Below are 17681 nucleotides of genomic sequence, written 5' to 3'. Positions count from 1 at the left end.
ATCTGACTGCTCTTTGGCCTTTCCTCTTCATTAAGTTAAACTGAACTGTGAGTGCAGTTTTACCTGACAGAACCTTCTACAGACTTAGAGCGCGGGTGGCTTGTCACATTTACTCCAAAGCCTGTGTGCCTTCAGTCACACCTCATGTCCTTTACGATTTTCCCCCTAAAAATAGATGCTGGTTACCTGTAATTAATGACACCCATGCACAGGCAAGACAAGTGTCTCCCTCCCTTCTAGCAGATAAGGACACAGAGATTCCAAAAGATTCAGTGACTTGCCCACAATCACCCAGCCACTGTCCCGCCCCTTTCCCGGCCCCGATGGTTGTCGGGAAGTGCGTCTTGTACAGTGCAATCAGGGCCCGAAGCTGGGTCCTCCCGTTTGTCACCTGTTCCTTCTCCTGCTCTCCTGGCCACACACCTGGCAGATGGAGGAAGGGCATGCAGCCCCTGCCTCTCTGCTGTGTCCCCTCTCCTCTCCCTCAGCTCCACTCTCACCCGTGCTGCTTTCTCATATGTGAAGGAAGTTTGGGTGGACAAATAAGCCCCCTAGAAAAGCTGCAGAAATCTTACAAATGTATCACTAGAATCTTCTCCTGTTTGGCCGCAAATGCACTGCAGGCTGGACAGGGAGGGGCCCGGAAGGCCTGTCTGTGTTTTGCGTCCTCCCTGAGCTTGGTCTGGGGGAGGTACTGGATCTCCACTGGAGAGACTAGCTGCTGGAACTCCTCACCAGGCAAATGCAGAGGCACCCTGCAGCACCCCCAGACTTGCACCTCCCTAAAGGGAGAGGGCTCCAAAAAAAGGGCAAGGCAAGAAGCCGTAGAAGTTTGAAAGTGTGACATGTTCTTTGGGTATGTTTCGACATTTTTGAAGGAAAATGAAAAGAAGGAAAAGGAATCCACACTTATTTCAGCGAGTGCTTCCAGGGTGCCAGGTGCATTCAGGCTTCAGGTGAGGAACTTGGGGCCCAGGGTGAGTAGGTCGCTCCCCTGAGATCCCAGTGCAGTGACTCCATTGCAGATGGGGACTTGACACAGTAGCTGTTGACTGCTCTCGGCTTCCTCCCTCCCAGCCTGTCCCACCCCCCCTTTCCTCCTCCTCTTCACCCTCCATCAGTCCTGTATCCCCACATGGTCAGATGTCCCGGCGGGGGAGGGGATGGAGGCTCCCGGGCAGCTCCAGGCCAGGGTTCCGGGGTGGGCATGCAGGGGGCAGGCGAGCAGCTGGGGAGGTGTTATCTGCCAGGCGTAGGAACCCGAGGGGTCACTGCAGGCCCAGGTGGAGCCGGGCAGAAGCCAGGTTCAAGACTGAACCCCAGGATGCTCACGAGCTCAGGCGCTCCGCCCACCGTCCATCTTGCAGACCATCCGTGGGGATGGGGTGGTGGCAACATGTGCAGAGAACCATGTCTAAAACCAAGTCCCAGGTTTTTAGCCTGGCGTTCGACAAGGCCACGCTCAAATTATCCCAACCTGATGGAAATGGATTGGTTTTTAAATAGAGGTGACACTTTCTTGCTGAGTTTTAGGGGACAGAGAAGGCATAGCGCAGTAATTAACCAGCTGAGCTCTGGAATCGGAAGGGCCTGGGTTCAGCTGTTTGATCCATGAGCTCTGCGCCCTTGTGGAAGTCGGGGAACCCCCTGAGCCTCCGTCGCCTCCTGTGTAAAGTGGGCATGATAACAGATTTCCTTGTGAGTAAACGGCGTCAGAAGAGTCTGCCTCTCGGGTTGTTGAAAGGACCGAGCACAGGGTCTGGCAGCTGCGTAGTCAGGAAATGCCTGTTGAATTAATGAATGCTGATTGAATCACACATTCCTGGGTGTAGGCCATGATTCTTGGAATTCTCATTCTCAGCCGCTGGGATGGAGGGATGAACGAGGGATGTCCCTGCCCTGGAGGAAGGCTGGGAAGCAACGCGAGAGCGCGTGCGAGGGCACAGTGGTCAGCTGTGCTGGGCAAGAGCGTGGCCGATGGACGGCCTGCAGAGCAAGCTGTGCTTGTGTGACAGGGCAGGGAACTGTGTGCGGTTCGCAGGGTTGCTTTGTGTATGGGGTCCCAGCAGGACTTGGGACAGGCAGAGTTACAGTGCTGGAGCAGAGGTAGGCGTGCACGCCGCTGATGGCAGTCTTCTGACGTATGTGATTGTTTCAGGTGCTAAAAGGAGCGAGCCGGGAGTGACTCCATGTCAGACTCCAGTTCTTTCAAAAAGTAACTTGGACAGCTGCTTGATGACTGCTGAAGAATGCCTGAAACTTTTCCCCCAGAGACTGAAGAAATTCTTCCGGGTAAATGATGACCTGTGTGCTGCTTGGCTTATCTGCCCCACCCCCACTGCAGGCCACTCAGCCAGCTTGGGCACGACCCCTAGAGCCCCATTTTGTCCTGCTCACCACCGGACACAGGGCGCTTCCCTCCACACACTCAGGCTGACCCCTTCTCCCCTTCCTGGGGAGGGGACCTAACTCAGTGATCCCCACCCCTCCCTGAAATCCCTCCCTGCTGACACTTTGCCAGGTCTGCCTCTCGAAGGCCTTAGAGAAGTGAGGAGACTCTCCTCACAAGTGAGGGAGGGGCGGGAAGGGCTGGAAAACCGATCACAGTGACTTTAGGGTCCGTTCATCCATTCCATCCACTCCAGTCATTCACTCACCCACCAAAAAAGTGTTGCACACTTACTATATGCTGAAATCTGCTAAATGCTGAGGATGAAAGACACGAGCCCCGCTCGGGAGCTCAGTCCAGTGCCTCTGAGATCCAGATGGTAAACAGGCAGCTCAGACACACCATTATTGGCCGTCGTAGAGGGAACTGTAGCGTGCTGTGGGGGCACAGGGAAAAGACCCTCTTAAGGAGGGCTTCCTGGAGGAGGTGACCAGTGAACCGACTCTTAAACCCTCAGCAAGTGCTGGGCAGCAAAAGAAGGGAACAAACAGTGGAAGAGGGAGCTTGCACAAGGCAGGTGGCAGGCCGGCCATGGGCTTTAGGGAAAAGCTCACGGCTCGGCGTGACTGAGGCATGGGCGGCAGGTGGCGGTTTGTAACAGATGAGACAGGAGAAATAGCAGCCCTTCAAGCAGAGGCAGGGGCAGAGTGGCCTCCGGTTTTGTGGTGAGAAGTAAACAGGTGACTATAGTGGGAAGGAAGCTCGCTTTACTAAGCCGCCTGGCCTGCGTGAGCTGCAAAAGAGGGTGGAGGCCCCAGATGTGTGGAAGCAAACACATCAGAAAGCCAGGAGGGCTGAGTCCAACCAAGGAGGGGTGGGAGCGCCCTGGGGCGCAGCTGGTGCTTGGGGGCAGAGGCAGCCGAGTTTCCTGTCCTCTGGACCCTCTTCCCCTCGCTGACCACCCATGGGAAGTTCATGTTGGTTACCAAGCTCCCATTTTAAAACAAGGAGATTTGTGATGACTGTCTAGCTTGGGTTTGCAGGATCGTTCTGACTTTGACCATTTTCTGTCCAGCTGTCCGGCCATGAATCCCAATGCTTGGTTTGAAAAAGTGTGGTTACAGACGTGCAGAAGGGTTGGCCCTCATTGTTTAATCCGATCCAGTGTCCAGCCAAGAAGAGCACAGAGCAGGCCGGGTTGTCTGGCGGTTGATAGCCTGGTTCTCCGAAGGAGGGAAGCCAGGCTAGAGGGAGAGAGGGCAGAGGTGGAAGCAGAAAGGCACTGGAGCCGAGGGCCCCTCTGTGCTGCTTAGCAGGGGGCCTGAGTGGCTCCGAGGGGTCCCAGGCCAGCGCCCTGCTGCTGCCCTGCCCACTGAAGCCCAGACTCCTCTTCCCGGCCTCTCCCAGCGGGGGTTAAGGGGGGAAGTAGAGCTCCATGCTGGCACCATTGTCCTCCTACCTTTATTATCAGTGTAGCCTGGCGGCAGTATTTCCTAAGATGATCTTTATTTTAAATAGTTAAATCATTGATTCCACAAATGTTCACCGACACTCATTCAGTCCTGCAAGGAACTTAGGATCTAGTGAGGGAGACAAAGTGAACTCCTAGTTGCAGGGTCTTGTGATCCATCTGAGGATGCAGGTCCCCTGAGTCCCCTGGGGGTTTGCTCATTGTCCCCGCAGGTTGTGGAAACGGGACCAAGCATGAGTGGGGAGGTACAGTTTCTCTTATTCATGAGAAATACATAAACATCTCTCCTCATCAATAATGAAAGAAAGGAAAAAGTTGAATTTGTTTAAAATACTGTTATTGCTGCCGCCACCGCTGTTTGCCTGGTACTCTCGTAACCAGAGGAGTCCGCCTCGGCTCCGTTAGGTTCACAGACAGCAGCAGAGTCCGCTGAGTTAGCCACGTGCTCGAAGCCCAGGCCAAGGACCGTAAACAGTTGAAGGAAACAATTCATTGTGACCAAATAAGCAGCGTCTTTCCTCCCTGACTATGGGGAGGGAAGCGGGACCCGCTTGGTGACCTGGGGACATGACCTGGGGATGGGTTCTCTGTGGCCCCTGTGGGTTCACCTTCACCCCATGACTCCCCCTCCGGACAGTGTATCTGAAATTCCCATGTATCCATGGGCTCATGTATATTTTTCAAAACAAACAGAATCAAGAAACCCTCGTTCAGATCGGATCATTCTGTACATATGTGTCTGCAGCTGCACTTTTTCCTTCATCGTCTGTCTTGGACACGTGACCTCGTACAGCAGTCAGGTGCCCCCGTGCGCCTCACACGGGCCCTGTTCCTACCCACCTGGCCCACGGACCCCAGCGCTGCCCTGGCCGAGGCCTTCCGCTCTGGCGGCGTCCTGACCCTCTCCCCCTCATGTCACTCCACACTCTGTCTCACTTCCTGTGTTTGAACATTCTGTCCCTCTGCCTGGATTGCCACTCCTGCCCCTTTGACCAGCTCCTACCCACGCGCAGCTTTCCCAAGTCCTAGGCCCTTCCTCTGGGGTCCGCTGCTGTGTGTTCCCCTTCCAGCGCTCAATGGACGAGACCCAAGGACCCAGTCTCCCCTGAGTCATTCACCCCCATGACCCATGTGCCCGCCATGGTGCCTGTCACATGGGAAGTGATGGATATGTAGTCGCTGAGTGAACAAAAGACTTCACAGTACATGTCAGGCAGTGAACTAACTGAAAGGTTATAAGGTAGCTGTGAGGATGAGAATAAATGAGGCCATATATGTAAACTCATTTGTTTTCATCCCCACAACTACCCTATCCAATCGGTGTTAGCATTCCCATTTCACAGATGGAGAAACTGAGGGTGAGAGATGGGGAGATACCCAAGGCCACACCTTTGTTAAGTGTCATTGAAAGAACATCCGTTTGATTCCGAAGTCTGGGTACTGCCTAATACCATGAAAGGTCTTCCTTCTGGGAAGTTGAAGACTGAAATTTGGGGAACAATTACAGTTTTAAATTTGTGCAGATTATGAACATGGGGTCTCGTGGCATCTGGACTGTCCCTGGGGTCCAGGGGTTGAGGCTGGCACCAGAGCACTCTTCTCGCAGTTTTCAGTCTTTCACTGCCTTGTCACACCGAATCGCTGTCATTTGCTCATGTGCCTTTATCCCTGCTGGGAGACCCTGGTGTCAGGGGCCCTGGTGCAGTCATCAGCATGTCCCGGAGATAGCAGAGTGCTTGGCATGTAGCAGATGTCCGGGGAGTATCTGCTGCCTCCTGCATCCCCAGCAACCTCACTGCACAGACCTGTGTGAAGGTCTTGGAGCCGGAGCCGTGGCGGGGAAGGATGAGAGCCCAGGTCCCCGTTTACCTCCTGCAGAGGGAGCAGACGGCAGACACAACTCTCCAGTATGTCAGGTGGGGGCATGTGCTGTGAAGAAAGACAAGGCAGGGTGAGACGCCCAGGACCAATCAGGTGGTGCCGTTGTACAGAGGGGTCAGGAAATGCTCCCTGGAGAGGTGCAGAGGTGGCAGGGAATTCCTGGAGGCGCCCTGAGGCAGGCTTGGCATCAAACAACAGCAAGGGGACAAGGAGGCGCGAGATGGGGGCACAGGGCTGGAGGTGCCTGCGGCCATGGTCGGGGTGGGGTCAGACCCGGAGTGCGATGGAGAACCGCTGGGTTGAGAGGAGGAGCAGCCTGTGCTGACGTGAGCTGTGAAGGAGTCACTGGCTGCTGTGAGCAGAGGACGGGGCACGGGGCACGGCTGGGAGTGGGCAGCCGCTGTGAGCGTCCTGCAGGAATCGGGGCTGTGAGTGCGGTGGAGCTCCTGGACGCTGGGGGGCGCTCTGGAGGCAGAGCCAAGGGACGTGTTGACAGATTGGTTGTGGGTGTGAGAGAAAGCAAGGAACAGGACTCCTGGTCTGAGCAACGGACAGAAAGGCAGAGCTGCCGCTTCCCAAGGTGGGAAAGACTGGGAGGAGCGAGCTGGGGCAGGGCCTGGGGCTAGGAGTTTGCCTTTGGCCTTGTTTGGGCGGATTGGCAAGAGGAGCTGTCCCAGGGCCATTGGAGACATGAGATGGGAGGTGCAGGAAGAGGGAGCTGGCTGAACAGAGAGACCAGCAGCCCCGAGAGCAGTGCCGCTGGAGCGGAGGCCGTCAGCTGGTTACGCGTCTGCCAGCTGGACTGGGGTGTCACTGGGAAGCAGAGGCAGCATTTTAAATTGCTCCCGACAGTGACTGCACGTGTTAGGTGCTGAATAATTTTTGGTGAATGAATAAATGAGTGACTACAGATAAGGTAGGTCTTCCCAGAAAATCCCAAAACCTTCTCATTAGTGAGTCATAGCAGGTCCTGCTTTATATTACAAATAACCTCTTATCGCAGGGCCTGGGACTTGATCAGGTACCAGTGGAGATGAGAGGTGTTGGGACCACATCAGCAACTTTTCAAGCTGAGACAGGGGAAGTACCTATGGGGGAAGCAAGGCGTAGGCCCAGACAGAGCACGTTTAAATCCGACTGCCAGGCACGTGGCACGTGACCTCAAGCAACAGCCGTAATAACAAACAACCTTTCAGAGAGCTTACAACACCTACAAAACACTGTAAGTGCTCTGCACGCATTAGTCTGTTCAGTCCTCACAGCCACCCGTGGAACTAGAGGTTATTCTAACCCGCATTTTACAGACGAGAAAATGGAAGCGTGGTGAGGTTATGTCCTCACATCTTGTCCAAGGTCACGCACTGCCAGTAAGTGGCAGAGCTGGAATTTGAAACTCAGCAGCCCGCCTCCAGAGTGTGCGCTCAGCCTTGCAGCACGACCTCTCAACCTACTGGCCTCTGTTTCCTCATCTGCAAAATGGAAATCCCTGTGCCCTCGTGCAGCACGGCCTGTGGCGCAAATGCCCCCGTGCGCAGTCCTCGGGCCCGGCAGGCACACGGATCTCAGACAGGGCCTGAGCTTCAGCGAGGCCATCAGACGCAGCGCCAGCCGCTGGGCCCCTCGGGGTGAAATCCAGTGGCGCTCGTTGCCCTGCAGACACTCGCAGACATTCCGCAAGTTAGATGAAAAGTTCTATAGCCAGGTTTTCATCTGGTCCAGCACTCTGTTTTCCTTCTGGTGCTGGTCCCAGAAGCATGGAAGGGACAGAAAGGTGTTGTTTGTCCCTGTCCTGAGCTCGACGTGAGAGGACAGCACTGGAGGGCGTGGTGTGGAAGGCCTTCCCCCGCCTCACTTTGGAGACGAGTCGGTACCGCGGGGCTGCCGGTGTGCGGTCGGCAGCGTCGGGAGGCGGCTCTGACGTGTGCGTTCCGTTTCCAGGACCCCTACGCCGCCTTCTTTAAGATGGACACGGACCTGAATGGCATCGTCAGCATGCAGGACCTCCGCAGGTTGCTGCAGCACTTACTGTTCAGCCTCAAAGACGAAGAGTTTGAGCGTTTCCTGGGCCTGCTGGGCTTGAGACTCAATGTCACCCTAAACTTTCGGGAATTTCGGAATTTGTTTGAGAAGCGGCCACTCAGAAGAGACGATGCACCTCAGAGACTCATTAGGTAAGAAGGTGGCACATTCAGTGTCTGGCACATCGGCCGGCGCCCCACCCCGCCCGGCCTTCCCATTGCCCTCCAGGGCCAAAGGCTGCAGCGGCCTCCAAGGGCAATTGTTTTGTGTCCTTAGTTCAAGAAAATCACACAAGGCATATGCATTCAATGTAGAAAGACTAGAAAACAGATGAGAAGGCAACCTGATCTAACCACCTGTTTTTGTATCTCCAGTCTGTGTATCAGTCCAGTCTTTTCTCTATGCACATAAACATATGCCTACACTTACATGTTTTTCTTTTAATAAATCTGGGGTCAGCAGTGCCCGGTGCTTTGGGAGATGCGAGAACACCTTCCAGCCCTTTCTCTGGCACTGCTCCACCCCGACTCCCACCCACCCCAGGCCGGCCTCACTGGCGGCAAAAGGAGAATCTGCGTCCCGCTGAGCTGTAACTCCCTTGGCCCACTGGGCTTTCTCTCAGGGAGACCGTACACTCCTTGAAGCAGTAACAGAGCCTCCCGCCGAGGCCGGTACCTGACCCAGTCGTCTCCCTGGTAAGATCTGCTCAATGCTGACATATACAAATGCAGTAGCCATTCAGCCCCTCCATGACCAGTCATTATAATACTAACCTTTGTGAAATGTTACTGTCCCCTATAATGACACAGAGACGTGTTTTCTCTACAGAGACACAGCACAGTAGTGACATTCACTGGGTTGTTTTGCCCTTGAGGCTCTCGCACCCCCAGGGACGCCAGACAAGCACCCTTTCTACCAGGCAGGGACAGCCCCGTGGAGGGGAGCCCCTCAGCCCCTGTCACAGGGCCAGACTATGTGACACTTCACTAGGCTGCAGAAAGCCCTCTGGTCTTACCCTAATTTTCCCCCCTGAATTTGTTGGGGTTATTATTATTTTTCTATACTTAAAATCAAGCAAGAAAGAGTCTGCAGTCTGTTCCTGCGGGAACCGATCGTGTAACACGTGAGCCGGACACCTGCTTCCAAATGCTTAGGTTCTGAGGAGTTTTCACTTGAGACTTGATTGCTTAGCATTAAGACAAAACAAAAAATACGCTTCAGAAAGAATTTTCTGGAGAGTGTGTGCAGAATTAACATGGAAAATTTCAACCAGAAAGCACAATCTTCTCATTCAAATGAGTCAACTTTCTTCCTTGTATTTATTCGTGCGTTCATCAAATATTTACTGAGAGCAGACTGCGTGCTAGACTTTACCCCGGTTCGAGGCATTTTGCCCCGGTTCTAGGTGCTGCAGAGATGATTAAGATACTTCCATTGGATGTTGGACAGGTACAAACATAAAGAGCTACACTGACATTCAAGGGCATCTGAAGGGCCGCGGGCAGGGGAGAGGCTAAGCCTTCCCGAGGAGCCTAGGAGAAGTGGGGCATTTGAGTGGTGTCTTGAGGTATGTGTAGGAGTTCGCCAGGTGCAGGCTACCAGAACGGTGGTTCAAAGCCAGGGAACAGCATTTGCAGTGTCACAGAGGTGGGAGTGGCGAGCACATTCAGGAGATGGGGAGAGGATGCGTGTGTAGAAGTGGCATGAGTGGTGAGGCGTGGTGGGAGAGGGGCCTGGAGGGGGGAGGGCCGCTGCGAAGGGGCTGGAGAGCCAGGCTGAGGCGTCCATACATGAGTTATGGTAGGCAGAGAGGATTTTATGTCACGCAGTGACAGTGTGCTGTGGGAAGATCCTGCGGCAGCCCCAGAGGAGAGGGTGGTGGTAAAGGAGGAGAGGCTGGAGCCCAGGGAGACCTGGTGTGGTCGTCAGTGGTCTAGTGGAGAAAGCGCTGAGATGTCAACCAAGGCAGCGCTTTAGAAGCCACACCCTTCCGTGGCCAGACCCGTGCCTGTGCTTTGTGGAGACACGCCCTTTAATACCCCAGCAGCCCTGCACAGGAGGGCGCTACTATCTGACCTTCCAGATGAAGGAACTGGGGCCTAGAGAAAAGTTAACGACTTGTCCAGAAGTGCCCAGGTGATGGGTGGCGGGGCAGAGATTTGAACCCAGGGTGCCTGATGGGAGGGGCTGCTTTCTCTGCCTAGAGACCTTGCCCTCCTTCACGTCCCCCAGCCTCACTCTTCTCCACCAGCCAAACCTGACGCCATCCTTTACTGGAAGCCATCCTGCCCCTCCCGGTGGGACCCCTCTGCCTTCTTTGCTTTGGCTTTTCACGGGCATCATCGAAACGCAATACTTTTGAAAACTTGAAGGATTCATAACTTGGTCAAAGTGAGGAAGACCATCTTGTTTGCGTCATAACAGCAACATGTTTTCATTTTAGATGTATAAGTACTAATTAGAATAGGATCCAATGACCCTGCCTCATTTCTACATTATTTATTCCCGTGCAGTCACCTTATTTAAAACACACCTGCCTTGTCCGTTTATCTGACAACCTAAGTCAAGTACATTTTGGTGCATGTACATCATAAAAGAGGAAAGAATACTGCCATGTGTTTTTTAAGCAAAATTAGATAGTCCAGTTTGTTGTAACGAAATATTGTATGATCATCTCCTTCCTGTTGAATGAAAATACCAACTTTCCCTTTTGTGCTTAGAACTGCGTTAGTCTCTCATACAGACCTTTGGCTTATATGGTCAGTTTCACCATCGTCAGTGGAATCAGGAGTGCTTTTCTCTCTCCGCATTCATTCCCGCGTCACCTAATAACTGAGACATCTTCCTATCCCAGTTTTCTTCTCTTTGCATGAAGTAGGAATTCTGAATTTTCAACTGTGTTCAGTGAAAATGAACACAGGACTACAAAGATGGTGTCACTGTGTCTCTTATACCTTCTTGAAACATGCTGTTACACTTTGGGCAGTCAGCAAACTGAAGGCTGATACGATAGCGGTGACTCATTTCAGTGTTATATTAGTCTGCTAAGCGGTTCCATCATTTTATTATTATTATTATTATTTTAGTCTCTCTTTTTTAGCATAGTTGGAAATAATGAATGATGATTGAATATTTCTTAGGATAAGGCAATAGATTTAGTAAAATTAAAATCATGATCACTAAGACCACAGAATTTTCATCTAAGTTCTTTCTGTTCTAAGCTCTTAATGCTATCACTTTCCTTGTAGGCACTGATTTAGTTGCATTCCACAAATTTGGATATGTTGTAGTTTTTATTTTCATTTAATTGAAAATTTTTTCTAATTTCCCTTGAGACTTCCTCTTGGATCCATGGATTATTTAGAAGTGTGTTTTTTAATTTCAAAATATTTTCATAGTTTCCAAATAGCTTTCTGTTACTGATTTCTAGTTTTAAAAGTTTGCTATGGTCAGAGAACATACTTAGTGTGAGTTTAATTATTTTAAGTTTGTTAAGGTCTGTTTTATGATCCTAGAAATAGCCTATCTTGGTGAATATTCCATGTTTGCTGGAAAAGAATGTGTATCTGGCTGTTCTTCGGTGGAGGAGTGTTCTATAACATAAGTGTCAGTGAAATCAAGTTGGTTGGTATTCAGGTCGTCTGTATTCTTTTTTATTTTCTGTCTACTTGTTCTATCAATTACTAAGAGCAGAGTCTTGAAGTCTCCCTCAATAATTTTGCACTTGTCTATTCCTCCTTCCAGTTCTATCAGTTTATGCTTCGTGTATTTTGAAACTCTTGAGAAAAAATAGTATGTTATAGTTACAAAGATATTTGCCTTTTCTGCTTCTCTTCCTTTATTTCTGAAGTTCCAAGTTTCTCTCTGCTATCGTTTACCTTCCCTTGAAAAACTTCCATTAGCATTTATCTTTCAGTACACGTCTACTGGAGACGCATTGTCTTAGTTTTCCTTCATTGAGAATGTCGTTCCTGCTCCTTCATTCCTAACAGATACTTTTGCTGGATATAGAATTCTGGGTTGACAACTCTTGTTTCAGAACTTTAAAAATGTGCTGTCTTCTGGCTTCCATGCTTTGTGGTGAGAAGTCTTTAGTCATTCAAATGATCTCCCTACACCCCGCCCTCCAAGTATTGTGCCATTTTTTTTGCAAGTGGCTTTCAAGATCTATCCTTTATCTTTGGTTTTCGGTAGTTTTCGTATGATGTGTCTGAGCATTATTTTCTCTGAGTTTATCTTTGGGGGGGGAGCCTACTGAACTTGTTGATTCTGTAACTATGTTTTTCATCAAATTTGGGGAGGTTACAGCTATTATTTCCTCAACTTTTAACTTTTTTTCTGTACCAATCTCTTTCTCCTCTCCTATTGGTATCCAATGACATGAATGTTAGATCTTTTGATTTTGTATCACAGGTATCAAATGTCTCTAAGGCTATATTCTTTTCTCTTTTCTTCTCCGTTGATCAGGTTGGATTATTTCTGTTCTATTTTCACACTCACTGACTCACTCCTCTGACATCTCCATTCTGTCATTGAGTTAATCCAGGGAAAATTTTATTTCAGTTGTATTTTTTAATTCTAAAGTTTCCATTTGTTTTCTTTCTTTCTTTTCTATTTTTTTAAGCTTCTGTTTCTTTGCTCAAAACTTCTATCTTTCCATTTATTTCAAGGACGTTCACCCTTAACTTCGTGGTTATAATATCTGGTTTAAAATATATTTTTAACATCTGGGTCATCTTGGAGTTGCTGTCTATCATCTTTTACCTTGAAAATTGTTGAAATTTTCCTGGTTCTTTGTATATCGAGTCATTTTGGATTGTATCTTGGGCGTTTTTAATATTATGTTATGACATTCTGGCCCTGTTAAAATCCTCAGTCGCGTGTTGATTCTTTTTTTATTTTTTTAAACTGGCAATCAATCCAGTTAGTTTCAGACTGCTAGTCCTGACTTGCCTTCTGTGGTTTCAACATCAGTTTAGTTTTCAAAGCCGTTGTAGCTCTATCTAGCCAGCCCATGTGTGCAGCACCCAGGCACCAGTTTTAACTACATAGTAGTCAAATTCTCAAAGCTTTTGCTGTACTGCTTCGGGTTAGTTTCACATGTGCACGTCAGAGGTGAACCCGGAACTTCCTGCACAGGTTTGGGCGTCCCTTTTTCCAGCTCTCTCCTCTCTATGATTTCTCCCCACGCTTTCCAGCTTCTGGCTGGAAAACCTTAGGTTTTAGCTTATCCATGCTGCTGTGTGTTTCCCATGACTGGGTCCACTTCCAGGGCCACAGGGTGAGAGAAAATAGAAAGGAAAAATAGTAAGTGGATTCCCCCAATGCTCCTTGAATCACAGTGACTGCTTTTCCCATTTCCTCTGGTTGGAGAGAAGAATTTCAGTTGTAGGTTCCCGCTTGGCCACTGCTATTGCTGGCACCATTACAAAAGTACAAGTTTTGTAACCAGACTTGCCTGGGATCAGGACAGAGAGTAAAAGGAGACGAAAAGGGGGGGGGTCCCCCACATTCCTTGCACTGCAGGGGCCCTCCTTCCTAGTTCTTTGGTCTGAAAAACAGGCTTTCTTTGGAGCTTTTTCTGTCCCCATCCGCTGCACAGTTCCAGAATTAGGACTCCCCGTGAGCCTAAGCTGGGGATACAGGAGGGAAAAAGCCCGTGAAACTCAGCCTGTATCAGTCCTTGTTCAGGTTTTCATGTCCCTGTCCATCAGTCGCCTGGTATTTCCTTTCAGTGTCCTCAGAGCGTTAGCTTTTGGGTTCTGTCTAGAGTTTTCAGTTGGAATCAGTGGGAGAGAACGAGTGAGTGTGTCTCCTTCTCACCTGGGACCGGAAGCATCTCAGGACTCCTGCCCTGCCTCTACTGCTGCTCCCCGAGGTCACACAGCTGTGTCCTCATCACGCCGCACAGAGCCACTCCCTGGCCTTCTTAGCTGAAGTGTCCCCTCCTGCCCATCATTCTCGGTCACACACAGTGTCTGAAGTGACCAGATTCAGTCATTGTCCCATTGTTTGCTGTAAGCTTCCTGCCACCACAGTGCGAGCTCCTTGGGGACATGGGCTCTGGCCACACTGCTCATCCCAGGGTCTGCAGGACCCAGAGCCACTCATCACACAAGCGTGTATGTATTTGTGACTCACAGGCTGGCTCATAGGAAGCCTGCGTCTGATTGATTGTCAGGAGCGAAAGAGCCAGGCAACGGGACAGGAAATAAGTGACTTCTGGCAAAGGCCACAGGGCAACCTCCTGATGTCTCTAGAAGAGACAAGTATATGACGTGGGGTAAAGGAGAAATGGATGGGAAAATCAGTAGGAGTCCCTGGTTTGAGCGTGGGTCACTAAGAAAATAATCAAGCCTTATGGCCTAGAAGAGAGAGATTGGGCTGCTGGGGGCTGTTTGGATATGTGCTTAGATGGTGAGGTCAGTTTGTGGTGTTGGCTTTGGAGAGAAAGAGAACGTGCTGCCCAGGTTCTCCTTGAGAGCACTTTTGGGGACGTCCAGGTGAGCCCTGTGGGTGCAGGTGGGATGTGGGAGGAGCCTGAAGGCGGAGGCGGGAGGACGTGCACCCTTAGGCCCAACAGTCCTTTTAGGCAACACCTGTGAAAGTGCAGCATAATCCCGCCAGGCTTCCAAAGCCTTGAGTGTAAAGCGGCGACAGAGGGTTAGACTGGCTGGCCTTTGGATCCCTTCCCAGCCGGGAAATTCCATGATTCTGTGATGTCCGGTAGGCAGTTGGGGAGATGGAACGGAAAAGCAGGTGAGGTTATAGTACTAATGTGGTCTGGACATGGGGTGGCAGTGGGGCCGTAAGGAGGAGTGGCCTCTCAGAAGAGGAAATACACTTTGGGTGGAAGGAGAGAGAAGGTCAAGGGCGGGGGGAGCCAGCAGGGCAGGAGCATCCCCAGGGCTGAGGACACATGGTGACGAGGCCCTGGTGGACATGTCCAGCTCACGGTGTCATTTAAAGAGGCAACTAGAGAGGAGAGAGGTGGTTCACAGTGTCACGTGCAACCAAAAAGTAAGTGAAGACCCTTGGATTTGGCCATATATTATAGAAGAAACTGATGAATATACAGACTGGGGGGGGGGTCCTCCCTAATGGGAGCGGTGCCAGCCAGCTTACCTGTGTACCCCACAAGCGGGCATCTGCCAGGAGAGAGAACGAAGCTAGGCGAGTGCTCATTTGGTCCATTTCAGCAGTGACATGGGAACAGGGAGAAGATCCTACCTCATCTCAGCTGGTCCTCAGCAACCTGCCAGCTGAGCAAACAGGAGAGTTTTTGTGTGCCAAACCAGGGGAGTCAGCATTTATGTAATTCACCAAAGAAACACTGCTTTGAATGAGAAAGATGCTTTCTATGTGATACACGGGTCAACAGCACAGTGTGGATTTCTGGGGTAACGATGGTCGCCATGAACCTGGTGACCAGTGGGTGCTGGGCACTGTCCGTCACCCAGGAATTTGAGGGGTGCTCCAGGATAGCTGTCAGAGAGCAGCGGGATTTCTTAGGCTGTATTTAAAGGAGAAGCCACAGGAATTGCAATTATTACTGCTTAATTTTGTTCATTCCAGTTGCTGTGGCTGGCTTACTGTGTGCTTTTAAAATGTGAGACCATAGTGGAATGTTCCAGGAGAGCCCCTCTTGTAGGCGGGAGCCGCAGGCTTCACTTCCCTGGACCTCACACAGTGCCTGGTCCTCATCATGGTGACTTACAATAGACATGCTAAGTGGCAAGGGGACCCTCAGCACGGTGCAAACAAGAGTGGCCCTGACCTCTACGAAACGGAGGTTCCAAAGGAGCCATTCTATGAAGAGTGAAGTTAAACGGGGTGCCGAAGCTGGAGTCCCCGATAAAGAAGGGAGTGGCAGTGGGAGAGCCTGGCCGCGGGCGTAGGGAGACCTGACTGGAACGCCAGGGTGCCGGGACCTCCCTGTGCAGTTTGGGCAACTATTTAACCTCTCTTCACCACAATGTGGTAACATCAGCACCGCGTGGCGAGTGCCTGGCCCCTGCTGCTCACGGCAGGTGTTCGTGGTGGCCGTCAGCTCCCTGGAAACGCACTCAGTGCTCCGGCCCATGTGTCACATGCACTGGGCCGTATTCACAGCAGCACCTCTCTGAGGACAACACGAAGCTTTGGCCTCTGTGGTGTGGAGCACACACAGCCCCTCCATTTTCTCAACTGGCAGCGTGCTGGTTGACTTTTTTAAAAGGGAAACATGGGACTTGTTTGCTGTCCCCACCCTGGATTTCCCGGGTCCCCTGAGGAGAAATTCACACGAGGGTCTATATGGGGCATTGGCCATTAGTTCCTCTTGTTCACCCTTCGGCAAGATGCACTGGTCGTCCACGAGCCTGTGAATCGGGTGGCTTCTGAGCATGTGCGCAGATGGGGTCCCGTTTCAGGGTGACGTGCGTGGTCCGCTGGTTTTGCTGGAAGACTGTCTCAGTGCTCTAGTCTCCAAGGGAAAATGTTACAGGTGCACAGCTGGGTGTGGGGACGCTCCGGCTCCCAAAAATGGAGTCACACATGCCCCCTGGGAGCAAGGGAGCTACAGAGAAACAGGTCTCAAAGGTTTTACAGGTTTTCACACTCCCCTAATGTGTTTTAGTGAACAGACGAATCCAGAGCACCCCAAATTCCTTCAGCCACAGTCTTCACTGCACCTCGCTGTGGCCTAGCCATGGCGGTGAGCACAGGTTCTTATTTTAAATGTCTTCAGTGCCCATCGTCCTGTGAGAAAATAAACAGAATTTTGATCACTTTCCTTCTTCAAACCTAGACATTGAACAGTAGCTGAGACTGAGAAATCTGTCAGCCGAGTCCCCCCCTCGCTCCTGACCTGTTTTGTTTAGTCCGCTTGTCACTCCAACTTGTAAATGCAGCAGTAAAACTTTCTTAGTTGTTTTCTTCCAAAGACACTTAACGTAATATTGTGTTTTTCCCCCTCTGAGAAGAAATGAGCCCTGTTTGTTTTGTGACCTGCAGAAAAAGTTGAACAGCATTTATCTGAAAATAAACAGGACTTAGAAAATTTGAAAAGACTTCCCCACCATGCAGCTGGGGTGATAAGACTGTATTTTAAGAATTAAGTTAAACCAGAGGTGAAATAACAGACTTTAACGGTATCTTTGAAACAATAGGTGTAGGGGACCCCCTTGGGAGATTGAGGAGTCTATTATATTTAAACACAGTTGTTTGTTTGTTTGTTTGTTTGTTTTTTTCTTTAAGATCAAAACAAAAGATCACGGATTCAGAACTAGCTTGCGAACAGGCTCATCAGTATCTTGTTACCAAAGCAAAAACCAGATGGTCAGACTTGTCTAAGGTAAGAAAGTGATTCTTTCCCTCAAAGGAAAGGAAATCTATTTCAATATTCCAAGGTTCCTGGGACAGTCAAGCTGTTTATGTTTAGATCCAGGCGCTGAGATGGGGAAACCACCTTGTAAACCCAATTTGGTGACTCCTTTTAGTCTTAAAATACTTTTTCAGAATAAATTCTCACATTCACGATCAAATGATGCTATGAAAACTGTAATTGTACTCGGAGCTGCATGGGCAGAAATTCCCGGCTTTCTCTCAGGTTTGATATGCATTGAAAACTTAGACGTATAAGCTGATGTCACACCTATTTTTACACAGTTACATACATGCATTTCCAAGAGGTATTTCTTCCTGTCTTGCCAAGACAGCAGAAAGCACATTGTGGAAACAAGTGCCCTCCGTGTGCAGGTGTGTGACTTCTGGTTCTGGTGTCACAATGGGAAGCAATGTATCAGTGACAATGCGACAATGACAGCCGTACCTGCAGGACAGCAGATCAGAATGTGCAAGCCCGGGTGTCTCCTGAGCCTGAGATGTGGGGTCTCCACCTCATGGTGCAACACAGTAATCCCCGTTAGGAAGCATTTTTAC

At 50.4% G+C, this 17681-nt stretch overlaps 1 protein-coding gene across 7 annotated transcripts in view; it reads left to right on the top strand.

Moving 5' to 3' along the window:
* EFCAB6 (EF-hand calcium binding domain 6) overlaps window positions 1-17681 on the top strand; it is a 215066-nt gene that overhangs the window by 131119 nt on the left and 66266 nt on the right. For all 7 annotated transcript variants that reach the window (XM_074326517.1, XM_074326519.1, XM_019715052.2 and 4 more), the window contains 3 exons: window positions 2159-2292; window positions 7680-7912; window positions 16998-17094. In XM_074326517.1, coding sequence (XP_074182618.1) covers window positions 2159-2292; window positions 7680-7912; window positions 16998-17094 — 464 coding nt within the window. The remainder of the gene's footprint in view (window positions 1-2158; window positions 2293-7679; window positions 7913-16997; window positions 17095-17681) is intronic.

The sequence above is a fragment of the Rhinolophus sinicus genome, linkage group LG02 (genome assembly GCF_036562045.2).
Source record: "Rhinolophus sinicus isolate RSC01 linkage group LG02, ASM3656204v1, whole genome shotgun sequence".
Taxonomy (NCBI): Eukaryota; Metazoa; Chordata; class Mammalia; order Chiroptera; family Rhinolophidae; genus Rhinolophus; species Rhinolophus sinicus.
The sequence above is the reverse complement of the archived record's forward strand: the minus strand, read 5'-3'. Positions and strand labels throughout refer to the sequence as shown.